This window comes from Aquarana catesbeiana, linkage group LG03 (assembly GCF_042186555.1).
Source record: "Aquarana catesbeiana isolate 2022-GZ linkage group LG03, ASM4218655v1, whole genome shotgun sequence".
In the NCBI taxonomy this organism is placed as follows: domain Eukaryota; kingdom Metazoa; phylum Chordata; class Amphibia; order Anura; family Ranidae; genus Aquarana; species Aquarana catesbeiana.
In genome coordinates this window covers 259,845,719-259,867,095 of record NC_133326.1, presented here as the reverse complement: position 1 = coordinate 259,867,095, position 21,377 = coordinate 259,845,719, and the positions used below count along the sequence as shown (strand labels likewise).

The 21,377-nt window shown below is 41.4% G+C and overlaps 1 protein-coding gene across 4 annotated transcripts in view; it reads right to left on the bottom strand.

The window, feature by feature from the left end:
* OSBPL8 (oxysterol binding protein like 8) overlaps window positions 1–21,377 on the bottom strand; it is a 411,605-nt gene that overhangs the window by 106,626 nt on the left and 283,602 nt on the right. Inside the window, exons 1-2 of one of the 4 annotated variants that reach the window (XM_073620010.1) lie at window positions 17,078–17,343; window positions 8,423–8,588 (exon numbers count right to left, since the gene is read on the bottom strand). The exons of 2 other annotated variants lie outside the window; for them this stretch is intronic. In XM_073620010.1, the coding sequence (XP_073476111.1) occupies window positions 8,423–8,561 (139 nt within the window). In that variant the 5' untranslated portion in view covers window positions 8,562–8,588; window positions 17,078–17,343. Of the gene's footprint in view, window positions 1–8,422; window positions 8,589–17,077; window positions 17,344–21,377 lie in introns of those variants that run through there. One more of the 4 variants, XM_073620011.1, reaches the window with a different exon arrangement.

Below are 21,377 nucleotides of genomic sequence, written 5' to 3'. Positions count from 1 at the left end.
ATTGTCCTCAAAATCTGGTACGCCGGACCAAGTATGCCGTAAAGTCCGATCGTGCGTACGCGGCATTACAGGAAGGGGGTTGTGCAGAGGACTTCCTGTGAGGGTGAACAGATAGAATGTTTGGGTTTTTTTTTCTGTCCAAGAGCACATGGAGCTTTCACCTACCAAATGGAGTTTGTTCAGGCTGACCAAAAGCCTACTACATGGACTTATGTATTTGCTGAAGTAAGTAGGCCTTTGTTTCCTTGTTTTTACTGCTGAAGTGAATTGCTTTTCAGGTAATACCACAAATGAAAATAAATATGGGACCAGCAATCCCTCAAAGAGACTGTTGTACAGTATCTTCCTACCACAGAGCTAACACTTGAGAATGTCCTTGTTATACCTGTAAACAGAAATGGTTTTGATTAAAAACCAGTGTTGTGGAACACCAAGGAAAATTTCAGACAGTCTCTTGAAGCTTTAAACCCTACTAATAATCTTCCAAGCTGACACACAGGATTCGGAAAGGCCCCCCTCAAACCCCAACCTCCCCTCACTACCCTATCTTTTCTTAATACTGTACTCTTCTTTTGCCCGCTGATACATAGGTGCCCTGAATCTCTCAGTAGCCTGACACAGCTAATTGAAAGTCTTTGTTACAACAGAACGCACTGTGCCTTGTGTACTGTACTGTAACCTTGTCAATGTAACTTTTTACAATGGGCTATTCTATAGGTCCCCAGAATTTAACTTTGTTAAAAACTATAACAATATTAAACAGAAATGCCAATGAAAAACAGACTGCAAGGTTCACTTTCACAAATCTCTTGGTAATTAAAAGGTAAAGGATCCACATTCTAAAAAAATATGCTATCAAAGCCCTGTAACCAAGTACTTCTCTAGTGTCTGCAATTTTCCTGTAAGTTGGAGGGCAGGAGGGCCAAGCTCAAAATCCTAGGATTTCATATTTAAAAAGTAAAGTGGAAGTCCATGCAAAAACTTAAATCCCTGCATCTATAGCCACCAGCATTCTAACACTTCTCTAGCCCTGTAAAAGAAAAAACGAGTATACATACCTTTTTTGAAGCTGCTCCAACCCGATCTGTCCGGATCCCACACCGAGATGTCAGCCGCGGCTTCGCTGTGGGGGAGGGTGCAGAGGACATGGACGACAACGGAAGTCCCATAGTAAGTCTATGGGTAACGTCACTTCCCATTAATTTCACAGCCATTGACGGCCATATCCTTTGCAGAGCTTCTGCCGCTGGAGATCGGGTTCAAAAAAGGTATGTATACTGATTTTTTTCTTTACAGGACTAGAGAGGTTAGTGTCAGATTGGTGGTGTGTATAGATGCGGGGATTTTCGTTTTTGCATGGACTTCCACTTTAATTTTCATTTCAAAAGTCAATTTTATTATTTTTAAATTGACAGTTTTCCTTTAAAAAAAAAAAAAAAAAGGTGATCTTGCCATGATGGTCCTTGTACAGTTTACGTTATAGGGTGACAACACATTGTCCCTGTCTCCTAACTGTCCTCTTGCCTTGTTACTTGGTCACATGGCCTTTCCGATGAAGACTTACAAGAGACTGTTTCACATTATGTAGACATAGTGAAGTCTTATCACCATCAGTAAACCCGCCCTGATAAAAAAGCATGCAGCCATCACTGGAGTGAATGCTAGTGGAACAAATGTGGCTGTAAAGAGGATGTATAGGATTAACAGCACTGAGATGCAAAAAAGAATGACTTAAAACAATGAAAACAAGAATTTTATTTAACCCCTTGCCGCCGCTGCCACTCCCCAGCCCTTTCAGTGGATCTAACTTTCAAGAGGCTGAGGTGGGCTTTCAGATCTTATGATTGCTGTGATTGGCTGCCCTTGACATCTTAGCTCCTGTGCTGGGAGCGTGCAGTGAGTGCGCTCTAAGCAAAGAAAAGCCATTCCCCATAAACAGACATATGGGGCCATTCTGCGTTAAAGTGGACCTGCCCAGTAGCCATATATATGCATATGGCCAGCGGGAACAGTTAAAAAAAAAAAAAAAAAAACACAAACAATTGAAGAGCTTTACAACATGGAGGAATTAGTAGCAACAGCGAATAGATCAATAGAGAAATTTAAAGGTGAAGTCCAGCCAAAGCTTGCTTGACTGCACTTCTCCTATGGATCACAGGAGTGTAGGGCTGCAACTAACGATTAGTTGGTGATTATGGTTTAGGTAATCGGATAAAAATCATTAAAAAAAAACGTAAATGCAATTTTTTCATTTATTTAAAGTAATAATGAAAATGATGGGGCACTATTCCTCCCGGGAACACCAATGATGGGGTACTATTCCTCCCAGATGCAGCAATGATGGAGCACTATTGCCCCCCCAGGAACTCCAATGGGGCACTAGTCCCCCATTCCCCCTCCCAGGAACACCAATGTGGCACTATCCCCCCCTCCAGGAAAACCAAAGGGGCACAATCCCCCCCCCCCAAGAAAACCAATGATGGGGCACACTATTCCACCCCCCCAGAATACCAATGATGGGGCACTATCCCCCTCCCCAGAAATACTTATGATGGGGCACTTGTCATCACAGAAATTAAAGTAAACTGAGTATTGATTTACAATAGCCATAGCCGATACCTTATATTGCAGGTGCAGCTCGGCGCTCACGGCTGCTTCTTGCCTCTCTCTCTCAAGTCCCTCAAGGCAGCAGCGGGCAGGGCTGAGAATATCAGGAGGGGCTGACATCAGCGAGGAGGAGAGAGGCGGATGTGCCTGGTCACATGAGCGCCGCTGTATTCTCATGAGAATACAGCAGCGCTGCCAGCTTGTACTCGGAATTCTAACACTGGGATGGAGGCGGGACTGGCAGGGAGGAAGGTGCGTGCCGTTAGACCAAATAATCGATAATGAAAATCATTGACAACGATTTTCAATATTGATTATCAATTTTTTCGATGAATCGTTTCAGTCCTACAGGAGTGCAATTCGTTTTGCACTCCTGTGACCCACTTTCAGCTGAGAGCGGGCTGAAGTCCGCTCTCTGTTGACATCACCAATGTCAGTCCAGGCACTGCGTCATTGCGACAATAAAGTCTGGATCCACCAGGCTCAGCCTCTCAGTGAGCTGGGGGAAGAGCAAAAAGCTGTGACTGACAGTCAGCAGCTCTCTGCTCGGGGAGCTCTGAAAACTGCCGATCGCTCAGATTTCAGTGCAGAGGCTGCATCTATAAGGCAAGTATGATTCTAAAAAAAAAAAAAAAAAAAAGATATGGCCACCATGGGTTATTTTCAGAAATTCACCAGACTACGCTCAGGTTACAACTTGGGGGATACAGTCAATTGTAACTTCTATATCTTAAATGGTTATATTTTATGATTAGAATTTCTTAAGGCCAATTGGTTACGTATTCATATTAATATACCGTACTTTGATTACTAAATGTTAATTTGACATTAAATTAACAATGTTGTTTATGTCCAATCCGATGTATACATGTTGTAAAACATTTGCAATTGTATGTGAAATACAAAATCTGATGTATGTTTAATATGTTTCAAATAATTAATAAAAATGTATTGTAAATAAAAAAAAAAAAAAAATGATACATGGCATCTTAAACTCAACATCAGTCAGATAGGGTTTACATGTAATTTAAAGGAAGGTTTAGTAATAAACATGTTAATGATCATGTCAGCGGAAATTCAAGAATGCAGATTGACCTTTATTTTATTTATAGGCTACAGATTGCAACTTAACATCTTTTATCGGCCTTCTTTGCTTGACAATATATATACATACATACACTATATTTAAAAGGTTCTGTTATTATAGTTTTACATATTTTTGTATTTGAATTCTTTGAAATGAAACACACATTGATAATGAAGATGTTGAGATTGACAAAAGTGACAATATAGAATTATGGTAGACAAAAACAAAGCCTGCATTCCGTGCCTTCAAATGTTTACAAAATGGACAGAATGTACTGATGAGCAGGTATTCATATATAAACCTCATCCCACACAATTCTGCTGCCAGCATCTCGATGGGCTGAATGTTACAAAGCTTTCGCCTTCATTGACAGGCTAATGAGGATCCAGATAAAAAAGATCCCATTAGATGCTGAGAAAATCACTCAAGGGAAATTCACAAAAGTTTCATACAGATATAAAAAGTCATCAAACTGTGCTCAATACAAAAATTAAATAATGCTTTTAACAAACAGATACTGAAGATGCTGTAATGTTAGCTGCCTGTCTCAAGTTTAAGTGCATTCTAAGATGGTGGCCTGAAATGCCATGCAGCCATTAAAATTAGTGGCGTGAAAGAACGATGAAGTCAGTGGTCCAGAATTAGCATGCAACCACTGAAATCAGTGGTCTGGAATAAGCATTCGGTCTGTAAAATCAGTGGTCTGGAATATGCACGCAGCCAGGAAAGTCAGTGGCATGAAAAAACCATGCAGCCAATAAAGTTAGTGGAGACAGTAGCCCAGAATGGACTTGCAGCTAGTGAAGCCCAAACTGCATGACTCATGCAGTTTTTTTTTTTTTTTTTTTTTAACAGGTTTAGGAAATCAGCCAGAAATTAGAATTTTAGGAAAGAGAACAGTACAAATAGTGTGTTATATTTTTATTGTAAAGGCAGTCCCTGGATTATGAACATGATAGGTTCTGTAAATTTGTAAGTATAACTAAAGGGAAAACTTTTTTTATGTTTTGGATACAGTGGAAAGGGATAAGAACACCTGTCAGTTTTTATTGCTGTCTGTGCCCCGTTAGGTAGATCCTCCCTCTCTATTTGTCCTGTTTACCATTATCATTGAAAGTGAAACAAAGAAAAAAATCACAAATTTTGGGTTGTCCCCAGAAAAGTAATAGAGGGGAAATCTCCAATGGGGACACTAGTTCAGGAGATCTGGTGGTCCCCAAGGAATTTTCTTAATTTTCAGGGATTTCTGTTCACTCCTTGTTTGGCTATGTGGGGGGTATCTTCACAATGGGACAGAGATGGCGAAATAAATCTGATAGGGTTATAACCCCCCCCCCCCCCCACTCTATCCAAAATGAAAAAAAAAGTTTTGCTTATAGTTCAGCTTTAAGTTGAATTTGTATGTAATTTGGAACAGTTTTTAAGTGTGACAGGTCTGCTGGACAGTATGCAGTGAGCAGCAAGATGGCCGCCCGGCGGTTTCTTGACGTCACGTTGTCTCCATTCCCAAGTATGAATCGTATGCAAGTCGGATGTTTGTAACTCGGGGACTGCCTGTACTTGGGACTGTACATGGAGGAAGTATGCACAATGACTATACAGTGTCGGAGAGGTGATCTCCCTACTATATCCTAAAGGTCAATCATGCCTCAAGGGTCCGTGCACCCAAAAGATTTAAGTTATAGGTAGGGCATGTCTTGAATGCTCCAACCACAATGTCTCCCTGCCATAATTTGCAACTTTGTTCCTGTCCACCTGAAAGTCTGGCTCTTTCACCCACCTCTGCATATTCCTTATTTTCCATTTCCCTTATTGTAAAATATATAAATATTCCAGAAGAATGGACAACAGTTTTCCTGGCCCGATATCTAAGAGGTGGATGAAATTATCAGGTGGACTAATGTGGCTTGAACCAAAAACTGAAATATCAGTTATAAATTATTTTCAACAGTCCATTTATCTGACCAGGTTGGCATGCAGGTTGGCAAAATTGAAGGCCATTCGCTGATTCAAGTGCAGTTATTAGATATGCAGGAAGAAAGGGCATGTTGGTTTGCCAGTTACACCACTTCTGTCTTTTTATTGGCTGCTAGGATACAGACAGCCTCTGTCACACATCATCCTTGAATGCCAAGAAGCAGGTGGCTACCTGCACCATAACCAATTTAACAACCCTACCACCTGCATCCTAGCAGCCAAGGAATATAGACAACAGGGGCAGCCTGTATCTAAAAAAAAAAAAAAGTGAAAAAGGGGAACTGGGTGGGAGCCTGCTAGACAACACACCCCTCCCCTCAGATGCACCCACTGTATAGGGGATGGTGGCAATTGAGCTCTGCCTGGGCTTATCGTTTGTAACAACCACAAATAGGGCTTCCAACAGGGGAAGAGTAGAGAAGCTGGAAGCTGGAATAAAGGAGGGGGTTTCTTCACATTTCCATACTGTTTTAGTGGAGAAGTGAACACAGGTATTTAGACATGAATGTATGGACCTGCATTTAATTTTTTTTCCAAATAAATGTTCTTCTTTAAAAATGTAATCTTTCATTAGTACACTTAATGAGAAACCAAGACAGCACATAGCACAGTAAAATACCGGATGTTAAAACCATTCCTACAGACTTTGAGTATGTAAAACAGATGATCATAAACAATTCCATATGACAAAAACTATATGCAGATGTAAGAAAGCAAACACTGTCATAAAATGTAATTTGCTCTCTTTATCCCAAGTGTCATGTTGCTTACTTTATCAAAGGACTGCTGTCACCAATATGTCACAAACATGTCAAGTTCCCCAACTGTGTGTATTTTGCCATAAATCAGTCATTTATTAAAATAAACAGGCAAGCACTGTCCTCAGATACTGACTATTATTTAGGAACATAAAAAACTGAGGAGACAGCTGCATAGCACTTCTAAGTGTTTCTCTCACTGGAAACATGCAATCTACAACACAAATACTGAAACAAACTAGCATTCATTAACACTCCAAAATAGGTCAATATTCATAATAGTGAATAGTAAATACAAACATAGTGTAAACGCAAATGTCGGTCAGTTCAACCGTTTTCTGTTGTGGATTTCTTTTATGATTTTTTTACATCTGTGACTGTTTATGCATTTACACCATTGTTTCTGTAATGGTTAAAAGTGGTATTAAATCCAAAAGCAAAAATATTTATATTGCAGCTTACCAATTCTTAGATATAAGCCACCAAATAATTATGCACGCAGTGCTAGATGGTAAGACTGCACTCTATGTGCAGATACAGGAAAAAACAAAATAGACAAAAAGAGTGTGCAAAACCTCGCACCCTAAAAACCGCAATGAAAACAAACAGTAAAGTGATGCAAATAATATCAACCTCATTAAATAAAACCACCAATATACAGGAAAAATAGAATCATATTCAGTATAAATCAATGAATGAAATACTGGAAATGAAAGTCCACTCCCAAATGAATAGTCAGGGCTCCGCTAAGGGGCCGGTGTAGACTCTTGTGTGAAAAGGATTTGCCACAGTTTCACCTGTTTTAGTCCCAAACTATCTCAGACATAGATATATGAATTCCCTAACCGGATAACCAGGATCTCCAGATTATAAGAGATCACTAATACAAATCACACCAGGATATGGCAACAACCTCCACGCCCAAAAGGTCCTCAATGGCTGTCCGGAAAGTGCAATTCTCCACAGTAAGATTCAGAGGAAAATACAAAGGACCATAGCGTAATATTGCTAAAAACAATTTATTTCACGCAAATATACTAACAAGTATCTCAGGATAACAAAAGCTCAAAAACACCATGCTACGGTTACACCAGCAAATGTGATTAAGTCATAGGCCGCTAGCCTCTCCCTACGCGTTTTGTCTATGCAAGGGACACCCCCAGGGGATATAAAGAAGGATGCACACAAACGTACCTGTTGATCCTGCCAGAAATCTTTTGAGATTATAATGTCTTGTTCTCTGCCTTGCCTGACTATTATTAGTTAGCACTGTTAACAGTCCTCTATTTGGACTACAGAACACAACACTCTTATGTTATGGCAATGAGGATGGGGAGGTCTTTTAAAGTCCTAACACACTTCTTGATCTAAGCTGACAACATTGCTCCTCTGTACACTCAGCAAGTGAGCGTGTCACAGTAGACATGAAGTGCAATACCGTCAGGATCACCAGGTAAAAATAAAGGTTAAAAAAAAAAAAAGTAAAATAGGAACGAATGCTGTTAACGCATTGCAGAACTCGTAAGCTGTAATATTTTTCTTCCTGTGTTTATATATACTTTAAATTCAACCTTAGTAACCCGAATGCTGATCAACAGGCATGACAAGCAAGTGCAAAGGAAAAAAAAAAACAAACATTCTTGTTGGACACAAACACCAGTTGCTCCTTCCACATATTTTTTAAATACAGAGAATTACTGCATATCATACATATTTTTTTTTTCTTACAAGATTTTATTTTATCATTGATGCCAGATTGCTTTTAATCAGTTACAAATTTTTCTTTTAGATAAGATCAAAAGGGTAGGTGGGTAGCTGCTGTACAAATGTGACGCAAATGTATCTGGTACATATCATAAGAGAGAACAATTTTGTGAAGTATATCTCAAGGGATTTGTAGGAATTGCAGCAAAGCAAAAGCTCGAAGCGTAACTTGTGTTTAAGCATTTTAAACTACCAAAAGTACAGTGGTGTAGAGAGAAAGCATACCAACCTGGCACAACAGGAGACAGCTCATTGTATCCTCCAAATGATGCGTTTCTGACAAGCTTTCGTCCTTCAGGCCTTGGGAGGACGGTGCCAGGTGAAACCCCAGCACATGACCTGCGCCTCAGGAGGCCCTCTTCCTTCATGGCTCGAGCGTACTGTCAATCTGAAGGCTGCTTAGAATAAAAAAGGGGGGCAGCTATTGCCTAAGACCATTACACAACACACACACACAGCAAATCACACCTACAAGACACACACTTCCCATGTGTTTTCACCCAGATGTGTATGAGGTGGTCCTTTCTATCATGTGTTACTAGTGTGCAAGCTCCTTCAGCTATTCAATACTAATTAGTAATGCAAAAAGGGCCAGGAATTGATTTGGATGGTTTCTGACGTTACGGACCACCAACCACGTAACATTTATAAACTTGGAATGACTGCAAGTAATTAATTGGCAAAGATGGCTTTTCTATAATCTATTTCTCACAAAGTGAGAGCACAAAATCTGTCTCGTCTCTCCTTATGCCTAGTTATTACAGGACATTTCTTTTTTTAAACACATCAAAATTATGATTCATTTCCTGTGCTTGTCAGCATACAGAGATCCACAGCACTGAATACACTAATGAACTACTCTATCAGTCTTCGGTGACGGTAGCTGTTTAGCAAAGCTCCTGGCCTGTCATTGTCCTGCCATGTACCTGCACAATAACCCACTGAATGATTTAGACTGTATTTACTGCAACTTGCTTAATGGCAGCCAAACATACAAGTATGAATAGTTTGGCAGGAACAGGGCCACGTCATAAAGCCAATACCGACGTCTGCATTGACATTTGAATATGTTTTTAATCTGCCAACAACACTCCTAAAGGAACTGCTATAGGGGAAAAATAGAAAATTACTAACATATTCCATTTCATGTATCTCTAGATCCTGCTGAACGAAGATGTTGAGGGGCAACATCTTGCCAATATAGTGTGTATCGCTTGAAAATGTAGATAGCCGTACAGCTCTGAGGTTAACTTTAATATAAATCACACACATACAAGGGCATATCTAAACTGGAGAAAGAACATAAGTCTTTGCAATGATTCAAGGCCATACAGAAAGTCTTTGTCAGGCATGCGATCATCATGTGATTGACGCAGCAGACTTTCATGCTGGCAACATACACTGATCAGCCACAACATTATTACCACTAATAGGTTAAGTGAATAGCATTAATTATCTCATTGCAATGACCTCTAAAAGTGGGTGGGATATATTAGGCAGCAAGTGAACATGTTGTCCCTGAAGTTGATGTGTTGAAAGCAGAAAAAATGGGCAAGCTTAAAGCAAACCTTCACCCTCTATATGAACTTCCTCCCTCTCCACCCCTCCTCTTCACGAATCAGGTATTTTTTATTCTTTATTTTCATTTACCTTTTTTTGAGGAGAAACCCCGCCCCTCAATGCACGTTGTACACCTAGATCAGTGGTTTCAAACTGATCCTCAGGGGCCAGATGTGGCCCTTTCCTCACTTTTATCCGACCCTTCGGGCACTATCCCCCCAACTGTCAGCCACAATGGGCCATAGTGTCTATCACTGTATTCCTCTCACTGATATCAATGATGGGGCATTATTTCTTCTACTGACACCAACGAAGGGAAACCATTCCACCCACTGACACCAATGATAAGCCGCTATTCCTCCCACTGACACCAATGATAGCGCACTATACCTTCCAATGATGGGGCACTATTCCTCCCCCTAATACCAAAGATAGGGCATTGTTTACTCCCACTCACACTAGATATTTTTCTACTCCCACTGCCAACAGTCTGGCCCCCCTAAAGTTTGAAGGACAGTAAACTGGCCCTTTGTTTAAAAAGTTTGGAGATCCCTGGTCTAGATGAATGACATGCACAATGCTCGCTAGGCCTCCTGAGATCTGCATTCAGAAGTCATTCATTCCGAAGTAGGAGGGGGGCATGGGCCTAGAAGTATATCATCGCAAGCCCCTGTCGGTTGAAACTTAAAGAGCCGGTAGGTCTCTCGATGTCACAATTAAGATGGTGCCACGGGACCCAGCAGTGTCTGCTGACAGAAGGATGTCAGCGGGACAGCGCTGGATCGGGTGGCTGGGTGAGTATCCAAAGTCTGCCTAAAACAACAGGAGGTGAGTGGGGGCAGAGAAAAAGAAAAGGGGGGGATGGGTGGGTACGTTGCAGGTCTTCTTTAAAGTAGAACTAAATGCAAAACAGTCCCATTGCAGGGATTTCCCTTCACTTCTGTGAAGAAAGAAATCTCTGCAAATGAAGGGAATTTCTTGGGGACCCCCAGGTCACCAGAATTAGTGTCCCCATTGGAAGATGACCCCTCTATTACTTTTCAGGAGACAGCCCAAAATTTGGGATTTTCTTTTACTTTCAATGAAAATGGTAAACAGGACAAATATAGAGGGTGAATCTCCCTAATGGGAGACAGCAATAAAAACTGACAAGCATTCTAATCCCTCTCCATGCTACCCAAAACTAAAAAACTTTTGCCTTGAGTTATACTTTAAGGACTTGACCGACTTTGACAAGGGCCAAATTGTTATGGCTTGAAGTCTGGGTCAGAGCATCTCCAAAATTGCAGCTCATGTGGCATGTTCCTGGTCTACAGTGGTCAGCGCCTACCAAAAGTGGTCCAAAGCAGGAAAACAGGTGAACTGGTGACAGTGTCATGAACGTCCAAGGCTCACTAAAGCACGTGGGGAGAGAAGGCTGGCCCCTGTAGTCTGATCCAATACAAGAGCTACTGTAGCCCAAATTGCTGAAAAAAGTTAATGCTGGTTCCAATAGAAAGGTGTCATTACACACAGTGCATCACAGTTTGTTGAGGATTGGTCTTCATAGCTGCCAAGTGGTCAGGGTGCACATGCTAACCATGTGGCCTTGTCTAATGAATTCAAGAATGGTTTTAGGAACACAAAAGCTAAAGTTCCAAATTCTCTACATTCTAATCCAATCTAACATCTGTGGTATGTGCTGGAAAATCTGTCAGATCCATGGAGGCCCCACCTCACAACTTACAGGACCTAAAGGATCTGCTATTGACAGCTTGGTAGCAGATACCACAGCATAATTTCAGAGGTCTAGTGGAGTTCATCCAATCCCTTCACGGGTTATGGTGGGTGGTCAAAATGTTACGGTTGATCGGTAAAAATCATGTGCTGATACCAGCAAACCTGCTTGCAGTTGCTACAGCCCCCCCCCTTACTACAGACCTTGCCGTAATGTGTCATACAAAACTGGGGAAGGTGAAGAACATGAAAGCTTTCTGCACCATGTAAGAAAGGTGACTTTCCAGCAACACGGATACAGCAAAGCACTTCAAACTGACACTAAAGGGTCTAACTTAAAAAGAGTAAGTAAACATAACATGTCATATTCCTGATATGTGCCTGCTGTACTTGCATGAAAAGAGTATCAGGTTCTTCTTGTATTTCTTCCTTTATGTGAAATTCCTGGTGTTCTTTCCAGTCCCCCTGCTTTCCTATTAGAAACTGACCACACTAAGCAGGAGAACACACTGTGATTGTTTAGAATCACTTTAAGAGCACCCAGAGAAATCTACAACTAAACATTTGACAGCTTTATTCAACAGAGACCTCAAGATGAAGATAGCATCTGGTTGCTCTGGTCTTCTACACTTAAAAATAATGTCATCTGTGTTAAATCCTGTTTCATATACAGTATAAAGGAACTTGACTCATATGAGGCAGGACTGCACAATGTATAGCAAGGTTAACCAATGAAGAAATCAATTCTCCAAAAATCAATAATGTCATTGTAAACAGCAGATGAAAATCATCAGTTCTGACACTCGCTGCATAGAGTCAATGGTTCTCAACAACATTCAATGTCTAGGAGCTGGAGATGATCATTGAATGTGGCCATATTAACAGCACCTTGGTTATCTAATTAATAAACGGCTCCATGCACTGATACTTCTTTTTTGGTGATCGATCTCCCTTAAAATGGTCTATTTATAACCCCATCCCCACTTTCAGTACCTTAACTATGCTAAAATGCTCTATAATTTTCAATGGGCTGCCTGTGCATTTGTCCCATGCCACCCTAACATGTCAATGAATCACTCCAGGGCCGGTGCAGTATTACTCACTGTGTGTACAGGAAGAGCAGTTGTAAAAAAAAAAAAAATAATAATCATTGGGCAGCTAGAGACTGCACAAAGCCCTTGCCTAATCTGCTTTATTATAAGGGTGTATTATAATATTAGGGATAATAGATATGTTATTTTAATAAAACAATGATCTGAGCTTTATGTTTCTGTATTTCTGCATTCAGAAACCTGCATTTATCTTGAATAAAATCAATAACCACACCATATCACAAATGACGCATGTCAACCCAGGAGAGAAAATATATTGATTGGGCGTTTTTTTTTTTTTTTTTTTTTTTTAGTAGGCTTGAGGGAACTGGATGCTTTTACCAGAATCGCTTGGACAGCCATCATCTCTCAATGCAGGCAGAACAAAGCATTGGGTTTATTTAATTGAACTCCTAAATACCGCCAGCGGAACCTTGAAAAGGAAGCAATGTCTCAGGAATATATATATATATTTTTTTTTTTTTGACAAAACAAGAATATTGTTTAAAGTGTATTTTCAATATTCCTTTTCACAGTCAAATTTGAGAAAACCCAATTATATATGTGTTCTCATTCACACAGCATACCATTTTTGTTTTATTTCTTAGCTTTTAGAGGTTTCCCAGGTTGAAGGCCTCATGGCTGATTCAAGGATTTCTGAACAATGTCAGAGTGAGTCTGTCCTAAGAGCTGCTTCACACCAGATGCAGTCCAGTGCATTTTTATTCTGCATGGACAGTGTTTAACATGGATTCCAATGGTCCTAGTTCACACCAGTGCAGTCAGCAAAAGTAGGACATGTATATTTTCTGTAGGAGAATGCACCAGAACACACGTCCTTAAAAAAATGAGGTGAAAAAATGCACTGAAATGCAATAAAAATGCACTGGAATGCATCAAAAACGTGCATGTAGAAACACATATGGAATGCAGAAACTGTGTTATGAACCAGGCCTTAAGGACACACTGAGTCTTCAGAGTTTAAAAAATGAAAGTAGAATTCCAGTCTAGTATTAGTAGCTGCCACTCACTGACACGAGGGAGCTGGAGCTGCAGGATCACTTGACAAGAACGGATCAGAATAAAAAAAAACAGTATACACGTTTTTGTTTTTTACACAAGGTAGGAAGGATGGGGGGGGGGGGCATTTCATTTTTAAGCTTAGTGTAAGGCTGGAAATCTACTTTAATCCTTTTCTTAGGACAGACAGCCCTAACTTTCAAATCAAGTTTACAACTGATTAAGAGAGTTGCCAGCACAGTACAGACGGGGTTAATTGTGGAAAACACAGCTGTCTAGTCCCTCATAAACCAAGAGACCTAGTAGGATTTTACAGTTCTGGAATTTTCAAAAAAAACATCATCTAAAAGGTTAGCTGCGATTTTTTTATATTTTTTCTTACGTTACGCTATGTGAATGAGAACATGTAACAAATATAAGGTAGGTGTTATCCCTAGTCTGTAAGTTTGACTGTAAAAAATCTGCTAGGACTCCATTAGCATTGAAAGTGGTTCTAAACTCAAAAGCTTTTTTTTTTTACCTTAATGCCTGCATTAACATAAAAAAACCTTCCAATTCCACCCCCATCCCTAAGCACTTACCTCGTCTCTAAATCCAGCACTGTGCCCGGCTGCTGCACCTCAGCTCTCTCTTCATGGTATTACAGGAGACACTGAGAGCACTGATAATGTCAGTTTTTATTTATATATATATATATATATATATATATATATATATATATATATATATATACTGTGAGGAGGGAGCGGGGGGGTTATGGATGAGCTGGGCTGTGTGCATCTATGAACCTGGTTCTGGAGCACGCCCCCCATAGCACATGACCCGCTATGGGGGGGCAACTGCAACATGAAGGAGTGGACAACACCAGCAAAGGACCCCAGAGGAGGAGGTAAGTGGCCAATCTGTGCAATATTGTTGCACAGAGCAAAGAGAACATCATTTTTTATCTGAGGGAAAAAGTGGAGCCTTTATTATTACTTTAAAAAGCCGATCATAAAACTCAGTGATATGTCCAATGACATGAAACAAGGCCCTGGTGTACAATCCACAGCAACATATATAGATTTACATAAAGTGTTTGTTACCCCAGCAATTTATATTCCCGATATGTGGCTGCTGTACCATGTACTTGTATGAGACAGTATCCTATTCTCTTTGTATTGCTTCCTTTGTGTGAAATCCCTGGTGATCCCGTCAGTTCCTCTGCTTTCCTATTAAAAACTGACCACACCAAGCAGGAGAGCACACATGGTCAGTTCTCTACCTATGCTGGGAACTCAGCTCACTCTCCTCCAATTTTCAAACTTGCCCCCCCCCCCAACACATACAGCTATTAACTGGGAAGCTCAGTGTACTGTTGCTTCTCCTCCCCCCAGCTCTTATGCAGCTGAAAAAAAGGGGGGAACAGAGGGCTTTTTTTATCACTTATACAAAAGGGGGGAAAAGGTATTTATAATGTATTTTTTTTTATATCTCTACACAAATGTTTTGCCTTTTGTTTCAATTGTAAACTGAATGTGCTGTTTTACAAGGTGATTGTTCACTATCACTTTAAGTGTATGTACACCCTAACAATGAGCTTGTTTGGTCCCTTCAGTCTATTAAATATACCATTGGACACTTTTTTTATATCAGTGTAGTACATGCAAAAACACCTGTTGATCCTGCCAGAAAACGTCCTGTTCTGCATTCCCATTAGTTATACTGTTCCTAGCTATCTCTATGAGGACTAGAACCCTCCCACCCAACGGCAGGATCAACAGGCATAAAAAAAAACCCCTGAAACAATAAATGAATGCAGTTACCAGATTTAAGAACTGGTAAGCTGGAATATAGGAAGATTTGTCCTTATGTATAGGTAGGCTTTAACAAAGCAATGGAATAACTGATGATGTGCGGAGTGCAATCACTCAACCATTCAGCTTTCCCCCTTCATTAGTGTAATAATGCTGAGTGATTGCTGACAGGTTGCTATGGTTTACAGCACTATTCCTAAATTAGCTGAATAATGTTGATCTCAGCTAAGTACACATGGTCTCTTTTTTTCCATCAAGCCTGGTCATCGCCTCCCATTGCATCTGACTAATTTGACTAGCAATCACTCCTTTTAAAAAGGATTTGCATGATTTGACTACCTCGCCTATTTGATCTGTACAGAGGATGAAATGTGAATTTATGTGCAAATACAATCGATCAACAGTCCAATCTCTGTTTACCTTAACTAAACAAGTGGATAGATATTGACCATTTTCTTCCTTCCAGTAATGTACTTAAAGTTTATTTACAATCGTTACCTGGAGAGTCATTTAGGTGAACTGATTATTGCTACCTTGTTAAGAGCAATAATGAGCGTCCTCAGGATCGGGAGTTCATGTATATGATGGTGCTTTGGTATACACCAGGAGTTAATGCACTGGAGGTTTGAGAAATCCCAGCTCAAGACAGACTGTATTCCTATTTCCCAGAAGCCTGTTCTTTCCCTTGTGCGCAGCCAACATCCCCATCTCGTGCCATGACTTATCTTTGCTGGAACCTCTGGACTGCTTCATGGTGCTAGGATTTCTCTGTTGGACCTTATTCTATAAAGCTGTAGAACCTAGTAAATTACAACGTTAACCCCGACAACTCATGGGCTAGGGGAAAAGGTGACAGCATCTAAAACACAATGCTAAAATTGTATTTTCTAAAAAAACGAAGAAAAAAAAATAAAATTAGTGCCCAAATCTGTACACACAGTATGCACCATATATATGATGAAACCATACTAGCAGCCATTGAAGAAAGAAATGGAACAGCATGCAAATGACAGCTAGTGTGTGAGATGTCAAAAGCCCAGACATCATCTGATGAATACAGAGAGGTCCAAGCTGTGGGGGAGAAACGGACAAACAGGCAGACAGCTGGCCACATTACGTTGGCTAGTACATATTCAACACATGAACATAATAAGATTTAATTAGGATTTAATGCCCTCCTTATAGGGCATTAAGAAAGAAGTCTCCTAGTTGTATGACAGCACAACTTTCTTTTAGCAATCTGGTGCCCAGAATTACATGACAAAAGTCCCGGTAACCTCTGTGCTGGCAAACCTCCTAGGTCAGTTCCTTTTCTGATCACAACAGAACGGACAGATCATTACAACTGGTATAAGACTAGAAGCTTTGTGAAGCTGGATTTTTCTTGCAGTAGTCCTATGGTAGAAATGGCTTCAAGATGTGCCATGCATAGAGTAATATGGGAAGAATTCCTTAAAGGGAAACTTATGAGATGTGAACACAAGAGTGTAGCCGATGAGTGACAGCTCTGCTACCCTATATATTAGATCTGTGTCCCCCCCCCCCCGTACATATCTAATGGAAGTTAGCTCACCACAAACTAGTCCACTATACATACAACACAGTCTCCAGCTAGTGAAATCACTGCAGTCTGCTCTTGCACGCAGCGCACACACACACACTGTTGCATGAATCAACAAGCTGCTTTGGCTACATACTTGCCTTTTGTTGTCAGTGATTTTTACTCAAGGGCACCAGAAATCCAAAAGGAAAAGGGTGCTCATATTGCAGGGTTAGAATTGCTCTTGTGTTCCAGAAGCTTGCGATCCCCGTGAAGAATTTTCCCAGCTCACCTTCTAATCCTAAAGCCTGAGCATGCTTCCACACAGAGCCATTACATGGAGGGAAGTGCGAGCTCTGGGTCTCTGCGACTAAGCTGGAGAGACTACTCTTCAGGCACCCAGATCCCTCCTCAGCTCCTCCCAGCCAAGAGACGTGGACTTCTTCCCTGATCACATTTCCTTCCTAATGATATAGGCAGCACACACCGAGGTCGCTGCCTTGTCTGGATGTCTGCTAGGTCAGGTGAAACCCTGCACAGGCTGCATTCCTAATCATTTCTATTTGAATGTATACAAAGACAAGACAGCCTATTAGTCAGCCTGAACTTCACAAGAGAGCAAGTGCAAGGTCACAGCTTTCTAATTTACTGGGCAAATTCGTAGAGAGCTCTCACTGAATATCAGCAAACAGATAAAACCCTTAAACCTAGTTTTCCAGGATGTACGCCTAGAACGATATGTTTGTACAGACCGCAATGTGTACCTAAAGATATTACTTACCAGTGTAACAACTCAGGATAAAGACTGGGCAATTCATAAAAAGTCAGATAGAAACTTATTGAAAACCCATCTCTAATTAGTACAACAAATGGTGCAACTTGCAACAGAGTATGATTAGTATACAGAATTTATATGGCGCCAACAGTTTGCACCGCAATTTACAATATAAAAGCGAGACAATACAGCAACATGAATTTGTTGCAGAATTGTCTCAGACAAGACACAATAATATTGCACAATTTACACAATTGCACATGCTACACAATTTACTCCAACATAAAAGCTGTCTTATGCCATGTACACACGGGCGGACTTTTCGGCATCAAAGGTCCGACGGACTTTCAAAGGACTTTTGACGGACTTCCGACAGACTTTCGAATGAACAGACTTGGCTACACACGATCACACCAAAGTCCGACGGATTCTTACGTGATGACGTACGACCGGACTAAAATAAGGAAGTTCATAGCCAGTAGCCGCCCTAGCGTCGGTTTTCGTCCGTCGGACTAGCATACAGATGAACGGATTTCTCGATAGGAACTGGGTCCGGCGGAAAGATTTGAAACCTGTTCCAAATCTAAAGTCCATCTGATTTTCGACCGAAAAAGTCCACTGCAGGTCCGACGAAGTCCACACACGGTCGGATTGTCTGAAGGATTAGTTCCGTCGGACCAGTCTGGTCGAAAAGTCCGCCCGCGTGTACACAGCATTAGGCGAAGTTCACGAGGGTGCAGGACTGTGCGTAAATCTCACCCTTACACACACCAAAAACGTGTTGGTGTTAGCAGATGTGAAGGGGGTGCCATTAATTCTTAACCACTCTCTGCCTGGCCACTATATATAAATGGTGGGGCGGAGCTTCCTTGTTTTGAGAGGATGTACTGGTACATCCTCCCGTTCTCGCCATTCATGTGCAGCCTCGGGGGTACAAAGCGGCGTGATCTAAGTCCAGAGGACACAGATCAGGGTACAGGGCAAATTTTATTGGCTCTGTACCATGTGATTGCTGTGACCAATCACAGCAATCACACATGTTAACACAAAACACAGGAAATCGCCCCGGGACTTTAAATGAGGTGAATGCGGTTATCCAACAATTGACAGAGTAAATGCAGTCTCAAAATTTATTAAAATTGTCATGCAAACATAAACAACATGAATCATAGCCAAGCCACTGAAATTATACATACAGTAAAAAATGTCATTACACGTATCATGGTATAAAATGTAAATTGTAAAGTACACAGGCATTCAAAGTATCTCAACGCGTTTCGCAAGCCCATGCTCGCACCATCAGGGGTAGATGCATGTGTAGTACATCAAAGGCTAGATCAGACTACCAAATGCTTGTCACTTCCCGATTACTGTTTTACTCACACACAACAGTTTCACTTCATTCAAGTTAACATTAATAATGGATACTGGGAGATCTTTGGTGACACACACCCCCCATCCCAGCCATGTCTGCCCCCCGGCTCTGTTGGGTTGGTTTGTCACCCCTTCACATCACAGCCCCACTTTGCTTTACAGTACCCCGCTGTACATCACAGCACCCTCTTTACAATACAGTATCCCATTTATCAAAGTCCCCCCCCTTTACCTTCAGTGTCCCCAGTCCCCCTTCACATCATAACCCCCCTCCATAAATCACAAACCTCCCCACTTTAAATCTGTGTCCTCAGCCCCCACCTCACTATTCCCCTCACATCAGTGGCCTCTGTCACCCCTTCACATCAGCCCCCCTCTTTACAGCTCACTTCGCTTCACATAAGAACCCTCACTTTACATCAAAGCCCCCCATTTCTTGCACCCCAGTCCCCTTCACAGCCTCCTTCTCGTATCCCAGTCCCCTTAACCTTGCATCCCAGTCCCCTTTACAGCACCCTCTTTCATTGCACCCAAGTGCCTTTAAAAACCCCCCTTTCCTTGCATCTCTAGCCCCTTAACTCCCCTTTTTGCATCCCAGTCACTTATCCCCCCTTTCTTTTATAGCAGTGCCCCTCACAGCCCCCCTTTTTGCATCCCAGTCCCCTTCACAGCCCCCCCCCCCTGTATACCAGTCCCTTCACAGCCCCCCTTTCTTGTATACCAGTGCCCTTCACATACCCCCCACTTTCTCATATACCAGTCCCTTCACAGTCCCCCTTTCTTGTATACCAATGTCCTTCACAGCCCCCCCCATTCTCATATACCAGTCCCTTCACAGCCCCCCTTCTCATATAGCAGCCCCTCACCCATTCTCATATACCAGTCCCTTCACAGCACCCCTCTTTCTCATATAGCAGCCGCTTCACACCCCCCCTTCTTGTATACCAGTCCCTTCAAGCCCCCCCCCCACCTTTCTCATATAGCAGTCCCTTCACAGCCCCCCCCCTTTCTTGTACACCAGTCTCTTCACAGCCCCCTTTCTTTGACCCCCTTGTTTCACAGCCCCCACTTTTCATCCTTCAGTCCCCTTTACGTGAAGGCCCCCTCCCTTAAATCCTATTTCCCCCTTCCAACCATAGCCTGTCTCAAACGTTTCCAATTCTAACTTACACTGCAGTTGGTGGGTGGGGGGTGTCTGGATAGGGGCGGGGCTGCCCATCTTTCCCTGTTGGCGGACAGGTGGTTGGTTGCTGGGTCCTGCCGCATTGTGTCTTCTGCCTGCCAGTGGCGGTGGGGGAAGAAAGTTATCAGCCGGGTGAGGAAACCTAGGCTGCTGGGTGGCAGAGCTGTGGTCAGGATAGAACGGTCATTCGGTCTGCCATTTAGTGAAGTTTAGGAGTAGCAGAATGTGTTTTGGAGTGAATTTCTAAGTATGCCCAAGCCGTGTTTAAAAATTAGCTTCTAAAACTGACTTTGTGCAAAAACAATTAAAAAATTTAAAAAAGGATTTTTAATTTTCTTTCCGCATTTTCCAAAACTTGTGCCAAAAAAATTAAGTCTTCAAAAGACTCACCATGCACCTTAAAAAAAAAAAAATATCTTGGGGTATTTGCTTTTCAAAATGTTGTCATTTTGGGGATGTTTCTCCAGTACAGGCTCTCCAGGGCCTCCACAGATGTGATAGGCAGCCAGGAAATTAGATGTATAATTTATGTGTTTTTGAAGAATATCTTGTGGGGTGTAATTCTTCTAAGTATGCCTATGATGTGTGTTAGAAATGTCTTATTCAAAACTTTGTGTCAAAAATACATTTTCATTATCTTTCTGCATTTTTCAAAACCCCTCCCCCCCCCATGTGGCTAGGCTGTGAAAAAGTCTCACACATGTGGTATTGTTATATTCAAGAGAAGCAGTAGGATGTGTTTTTGGGTGTAATTCGAAGTACGCTTATGCTGTATATTAGAAATAACTAATTTACAACTTTGTGTAAAAAATTGGTTTGTTTTTTCATTTTCTTTCAGCATTTTCCAAAAACGTGATAAAAAAAATGTTCAAAGTACTCATTCCTCAGAAACACCTTGGGGTGTTTGCTTTCCAAAATGTGGTCATTTTGTGAGTGTTTTCACTGTCCTAGTGCTTCAGGGCCTCCAAAAATGTGATAGGTAGTCGGGAAATTAGATGTGTAACTTGTGAGCCTGGAAAGCCTGAAAGTGCTCCTTGGATTTTGTGCCTATGTGGTCGGCTGTAAAACAGTCTCACACATGTGATATCACCATAATTAAGAGAAGTAGCAGAAAGTGTTTTGGGGTGTA